Source organism: Eulemur rufifrons, chromosome 10 (genome assembly GCF_041146395.1).
Source record: "Eulemur rufifrons isolate Redbay chromosome 10, OSU_ERuf_1, whole genome shotgun sequence".
NCBI lineage: Eukaryota > Metazoa > Chordata > Mammalia > Primates > Lemuridae > Eulemur > Eulemur rufifrons.
This window is the reverse complement of record NC_090992.1, coordinates 30,588,421-30,595,363: the sequence shown is the minus strand read 5'-3', so window position 1 is coordinate 30,595,363 and position 6,943 is coordinate 30,588,421. Positions and strand designations below refer to the sequence as shown.

The 6,943-nt window shown below is 48.0% G+C and overlaps 1 protein-coding gene across 1 annotated transcript in view; it reads right to left on the bottom strand.

The window, feature by feature from the left end:
• Nucleotides 1-308: 308 nt before the first annotated feature.
• The window catches only part of CCDC69 (coiled-coil domain containing 69), a 28,230-nt gene continuing 21,595 nt past the window's right edge, over nt 309-6,943 (bottom strand). Inside the window, exons 5-9 of the mRNA XM_069484003.1 lie at nt 4,019-4,092; nt 2,884-2,985; nt 2,269-2,388; nt 1,338-1,435; nt 309-634 (exon numbers count right to left, since the gene is read on the bottom strand). Of these exons, the coding sequence (XP_069340104.1) occupies nt 457-634; nt 1,338-1,435; nt 2,269-2,388; nt 2,884-2,985; nt 4,019-4,092 (572 nt within the window). The 3' untranslated portion in view covers nt 309-456. The remainder of the gene's footprint in view (nt 635-1,337; nt 1,436-2,268; nt 2,389-2,883; nt 2,986-4,018; nt 4,093-6,943) is intronic.

Here is a 6,943-nt window from a genome sequence, read left to right as displayed (position 1 = left end):
TTTATAGCAGGGGTAAACTGAGGCTGAGAGAAGGCCAGGGCCGAAGTGGGAACACCTGGGGGAGGTTGACAAGTCAGTGAGTTGCAGCAAAGCTGCCAAGCTGGGCCCAGGGCTTGTCCCCTTTGTGTCAGATGGCCAACGTGGCACGGGCTGCCCCGGGGAAAAGCCTCGGCACTTCCTAGATGTGGACAGAGAAAGGCAGGGAGGCAAGGACTCCTCTCGCTTATGCCCTGGGCCAACTCACGGGAAGACGCTTCTCGGGGCCTCCAAAGCCCCCTGGGTGATTCTACATGATCCACCCCGCCAGGGCTCACTGGGCACACACCCTGGCTCCCCATCTCGCTCCCACCCTCTCTCCTTCCTGGGAGAAGAACTGAGAGGCTCCTGCTGTCTTCTCTGCAAAGTCCTTGGAGGGACCGTGACCACAGGCATCATGGCAGGACCAGGCCCTTCCCCCTAGGTGGCGAGGAAGGAGACCTCGGTGGGAGTGACAGAGGCCAGGGGGAAGGCAGGCGAGGCATTGGCCCCCAGGATGCGGTACAGCAGCTCCTCCTTCTCCTGCTGGAGCTGTCGCCGTAGCTGGGCCTCCTTCTCCAGGGCCTCGCGGGCGAGAAGCAGGTCTTCCGAGAGCTGTCTATGGATGCAGACACAGCCCAGGGCTGCCTGTTGGGACCAGCTACTGCAAAGACCCACCCATTCCTCCAGGAAGCCTTCCTTACAGGGTCCCCACCGCCCTCCTCGTTTGCCTGTACACAGGAGGCAATTATCTGTTGACCAAGGAGCATGGGCCTCGTGGGCAGACAGCCCTGGGCTGCTCCAAATCTCCGCTTCGCCACTTGGCCGTGTAATCTTGGACAAGCCATTCATTCTCTCTGAATTTCAGTTTCCTCATTTGTAAAATGGGAATATTCATAATAGGCCCACGCTCTTAGAGTAATTATGAGGATTAGATGAAGAAGTATGTACAGTATTCAATAAATCATATCTGACACATGAGACTAGCTCTCATTTACTAAGCCCTAAGAACTGATTCATTCCACTTAGGTCTGGTGAGCTACATGCTCCCTGTTTCCTCTTCCCCACATGGGGCTTTCCCAAAGAGCCCACTCAGCCAGGACAGAGACAAACAGCTGCTGATCAGGGCACTGGGGCTCTGGCTTCTGGGCAGAGCTGGTCCCTTGGGTTTCCTGACCCCCAAGGAGAGAGGAGCCACATTCCCTGGACAGGCCCTGGGCCCACCTCTCAATCCATCCCCCAGGCTCCGGGGAGACTCTCCCAACCTGGGGTTGTGGCAGCAAGGGTGGGGACGAGAGGAAAAGGGACAGGAGGACAGCTACCTTGACAGGACCCCCTGGTTCCGGCCTCGGACATGGAGGTCCTCATTCTCCTGTTGCAGGGTTGTGATTTTTTCCTCCAACATCAGATTCTTTTCTTTCTGTAACAAATCACAAGGAGCTCAGGAAGCTGCCAGACACACATGGCACAGTGCGAGCTGTCACCTCCCTCTTCTCTGTGCTCCCTGAAAGCGCCGATTCATTCTAGACTAGATGTTACATTTCATGGAGCAGTAAGATAACTGAAAATAATAAAACTAAGGAGTTAACAAAGGGTTGATGACTTTTCATTTTTGCCACAAGAGGATGTTAAAAAAAAAAAAGATACAGCTACTACGGCCTCATATCACCATCAGTTCATAGAATAAAGGAAATTTTTTGTTTTACAAAATTCAGAAGGATATGATATATATAAATAAAGTTTGTTTTTTATGCATTTCTACAAAAATGGTTAAACTCAATTTATAGGGAATGTTTGAGATGGTGTGATTAAAATGTAGGTTGTGTGTCGCTTCTCCCGGAGCGACAGTCTCTGCCTGGAGTCAACCCTAGGTTTCTGCAGCCTCTGATTTCCTGCGCCCTCGATGCCCGTAGCTCTCAGTCCTGTCCTTGCTGACACTGGATTTATGCCCTCCACCCCTGCCTCCTTCCTCAGTCCCTGCCTGACATGTGGCATCTGCCAGCCCTTCCTGGTCCAAGTTCCAGCGACACGAGTAGCCACACAAAGCACAGCAGCTGGAAGATAAGGAGCCACCGCCTGCCCCAGACTGGCCACAGAGCAACCCCAGCCCGGCAGCGTGGGTGGCATGGGAAAACTAGCATGCACCAGGCTGGGCCTCCTCAAAAGCCACCGCCCCTCTGCGTGCTTTACAGAGAAAATGCCCAGAAAGCAGGAGCCTGGGGCCACATCCCCCAGCCACTCCCAGCCACCGACCACTGTTTCCATGAGCATCAGCCGCTTGTCCAGCTCATGAAGACGCTCATTCTTCATCTCGATGACAAAGTGCAAGCTCTCCAGCTCCTGCTCCCAGAACTGGCTGGGGCTCCCATAATCCTAGACAGGGACAGAGTGACATCATCAGACCAGCAAATAGAGAAGGGCACAGGCTACCTGCCTTGTCCCCATTCTGCCACCAATTCACTGTTGGACTTTGACAAGTCACCTTCCTCTCTAACCCCATAGTGAGTATTTAATGTGCTTTACCTCACTTGATCTCCATAACACCCTTTGAGGCACGTGCTGGGAGCTTCACAGAGGTGGAGGCTGTGGGTCACATAGGCTGAGCCACTTGCTCTAAGTGGCAGGTTTGCTATTTGCACTTAGTTTTCTCTGAATCCAGAGCCTGAGCACTTTACTATCCCTGTGGCTCTCTCTGAGCCTTACCCTCCCCCTCAGTGAAGTGGGGACCCTCTTGCCTCCAGGCCCTTTGAAGGTAAGAGTGTCAGGTCTGAGCCTTGCCCTTGAAGAGGGGCTTGGGCTTTCCTGTTGTCTGACCTTGGCCTCCGTTGAGATTCAAGGAGGAAAGGCCCCAGGTGTACCGCCACCCACCTGGATGTGCTTCTTGTAGTCTCGGCTCACAATGGACTCCTCCACCCTCTTCATCTTGGCCTGGAAGGCCTCCAGCTGTGAGGTCAGTCTGGTTATGGTCTCCTGGAGAAGCAGGGAGGAGATGACCAAAGTCTGGCTCATAAAGGCAGTAGGTGGACTTCACCTGATCCCAGACAGGGACTATTTCAGGTTCTTCAGTCTGTCTTTGGTCTACACTATACGACAATGCAGGATTCATCTACTTCAACCACTGCTTGAAACACACCAGCCCCACCTCTTGCTAGAAAGCCTGTAACGGCTCCCTATACCCTTGGGCACAATGTCCTGGCATTCAAGGCCAGTGTTAGGCTGGCATTCAAAGCCCATCCAAACCAGCCTCAATGAACTCTTCCAGTCCCACCTCCACTGCCCTCTCTATGCATCCTCTCCTGCAGCCAAATATCACGTTACTCCCCCAACTGCAAGGTGCATTCTTCTCTCCAAACCTTTCCCTGCCAAGAATTTACTCCACCTAAATCTTGACCATTACCTTCAGGATAGAGTACAGCCCCTTCCTGTGGCTCACTTCTGGCCCTACGCCCACCTCTCTAGCCCAGCCCTCTCTCCCACTCTTCTACCCCAGGGATCCTGGACTTCTCTCAGTTCCTCAGGTATTCTTCATTTCCCCCTTTCCTCCACGCCTTTGAGCACATTGCTTTTCTTTCTGCCTGTGGTACCCTTCCTACCATTCTTCACCTGAAGAACTCTAACCCATCTTTCCGGTTCCAGTTTAGCTCTCACTCCCTCTAGGAAATATTCCTTGAGCAGCCAAGTTCAGTTAGGTGCCTCCTTGCGCACCTCCCCAGGTCCCTGTGCATGTGCCCGCCAGTCTAATCACTCTGCACCCGGCCCATGCCGTCTCCAGGATCTCCCAACAGTCCTTGGAGAAACAGGCGGGACCTAATCTCCAACCACGTCCTTCTCAGCTAACAGCCTGGTCACCACATCAAGGGGGCTGGATACACCAGAACAGTCACCTCGGTCCCTCATACCTAAGTGGAGCCCATCGGTTTGGGCTGCTTCGGGGCTCCCCGCTGCTCTCCTGCTGCTCCCCGCCTACCCTCGCCAGAGGCTGCCATGGCCCAGCCCCTCTCACCTGCAGGGCGGCTTTGGCCTCCTGGAAGGAGTGGGTAAGGGCTTCTTTCTCCTGTTCATATGAGGCCCGGAGGACTGTAGGGAAAGGAGACCTCTATAAGCTCAGATGCTTCTCCCCAAAGCCTTCTGGAAGGCTCCTTGATTGAGGGCCAGAAAGCTCTAGATGATCACCTGGACCCACAGGGGCCAGGAGGCTGGGAGTGGTTTTATTTACCCTTCTATCTCCTAGGCTTGCTTGGGGCTATGCCAGAAATACACTAGGTGTTTAATAAAAGTTCATGGAAATGGAAACCAATTATATCCCGGGAGGAACTCTACCAGACTTGGGCCCACACTTCACTAAGGCAAGAGTATTTCCCTCGGGTTAAGTCAGGCCCTGGAAAACGCATGGGGCCGATGTCTTGTCAGCTGGGTCAGCCCAATCACAAAATCATTAAATCACTAGTTGTCACACCAAAACACAAAACTGTGGTAAGTACACTGGATTTGTGGCCAGGAAAGCCACTGGGCCCTGGCTTTGCCTCTGCAACACGGAATGACCTTGAGAGGATCGCATCAAACATCTAAAAGCCCTGTTGCCTCAACTGTGAAAGGAGATCAGTAAGCCTGGCCTGGCTGTCTCTGGGGGACAACTCAAGGATCACATGAAAAGAGGACATGCAAGGGCTTTCCAGGTGGCGGGGGCGGGGTGCTGTACAGAGCTGGAACTGTCATCACTCCCAACGGCCGTACAGTCATACGCATCATCCCACACTTCCCACAGAGTTCCTTTTGCAAAATTCCAACCTTGTCTCAGCTAAAAGAAGACAACTGGGAAATGACCAATCACTGGCCAGGATGGGAAATAGAACAGAGAGGACAGGGAAGCCAAGTTTAATACAGCCAAAGGGCCAGGTAAACAGCAGTGACGAATCAGAGAATGTTCGGTGAGGATAAGTGTGATAGAGCAGTCAGATATTGATAAGACCAGTTGTATAAAAATTATAGCCATAATGTTTTAAAATTATGGACCTGATTTGCTAATTTGCCTGTAAGACAGGTTCTGGTTCAAGGTGATATGGAAAAAGCAAACTGCATCCAGTCTGTCCTGTTGAATGTATCCATAAAACCCGGACTGAAAAGCAAATGGTAGCGGCAGATTGGGCAAGAAGACCAGAATTTGAAATACCACTGAACCAGCAGATTTAAACAAAACCCAGAATCGAATGTATTCAAATATTAAAAACATCTAGTACAGCCCCAATGGTTCAAGATACAATCCAGACTTATTCAAAGCATACAAAGAAGCAAGAAAATCTCAACTCTTCTGAGAAAAGACATTCAACACATGCCTATGCTCAGATGCCATGGGTGTTGGAATTATTAACAGAGTTCTTAAGGCAGCCATCATAAAAATGCTCCAAGAAGTAACGGTGTTCTACTACCGATGACAAGAAGGGAAAAAATTAAAAAAAGAAAAAGGAAAAAGAAGTAAGAGTGAATACACTCTTAAAAAGAATGGAAAAATAGAAAGTCTTAGAAAATAAATAGAGATATTAAGAAGAACCAGAAGGAAATTTTAGAACTAAAATATACAATATGTGAAATAAGAAATGCAGTTAAGTGGAATCAATAGTAGATTGGAGATAAGAAAGAGCCAGTGAACTTCAAGATAGATCAATAGAAATTATCCAATCTGGACTACACAGAGAAAAACAGATTGGAACAACAAGAACAACAAAAATGAACAGAGCCACAGGAACCTGTAAGAAAACCTCAAATGTGTAACATTTGTATCATCAGAGTCAAAGAAGAACAGGAGAAAGTGTGCAGTGCAGAGAAAGTTATTTGAAGAATGAATGGTTGATTATTCCTCAAATGGCAAAACATAAACCTACAGGTTAAAGAGGCTCACTGAACTCCAAAGTAAACCCAAAGAAATCACATCCAGAAACATCATTTCTGAAAGCTAGTGGCAAAGAAAAAATGTGGAATAGAACCAGAGAACGGATTATTGAAAAGAATCTCAAAGGCATCACGATGAATGAAAGAAGCCAATATAGAAGATCATATTGTGTCATTTCATTTATAGAATAGCCTCAAACAGACAAAACTAGAGTGATGGGGAACAGATCAGTGGTTGCCAGGGCTTGGGGAGGGGGAGGACACTAGCACAAGGTACTCAGAGTTCTGGGGGATGATAGAGTGCCTTTGTATCCTGATTGTGGTGATGGTTACAAGAATCTACATATGTGTTAGAATGTATGGAACTGTATACAAAAAAGAATCAATTTAACTATATGATCACTTCAAAAATAAAAACAGAAAATAAAAGACAACAAAGGGTTATTGAATGTAGAAAACCACCACTAGCCTTTCCTGATTATCTGCATACCATTCCACAAAACAAAATCTTATATATTTCCATCATGCTATGCTTTTATTCATTTAGTAAATACAGACTTATGTAGCACTTAATATGTGCCAAGCAATTTAAAACAACTATGAAATAATTCTGACTGATGGGAAGAATTGAAGACAGGCAATCCTTTCCCCTCTGGGTTTTAAGTAGGAAATTTATCTTATCAATATATTTATAACGCTAAAAACATATCAAAGCAATGCTTGGAGAACAAAGTTGTTTTCCCATAAAACCTTGTGAGGTAGGGAAGGTATATTTTAGAGACAGAGAAACTGAATGGAGATTCAAGGAGGCTGAGTGACAGCCCTAGTTTAACAGGGTGTAGAGTATTGAAACACAACGCTTCAAATGCCCAGGCAAGGGATTTAATTCCATTTCACAATGGTTTGTGTTAATGTTGCAATATGTTTCAAGATTCTTAAAATTGTTCAGACCTCTGTACTAGTGATACCATTTCGGATAATCTAAGGACATAATGTAAAATGTGGGCACATATTTACCCAAAACACATTTAGAACAGTGTTA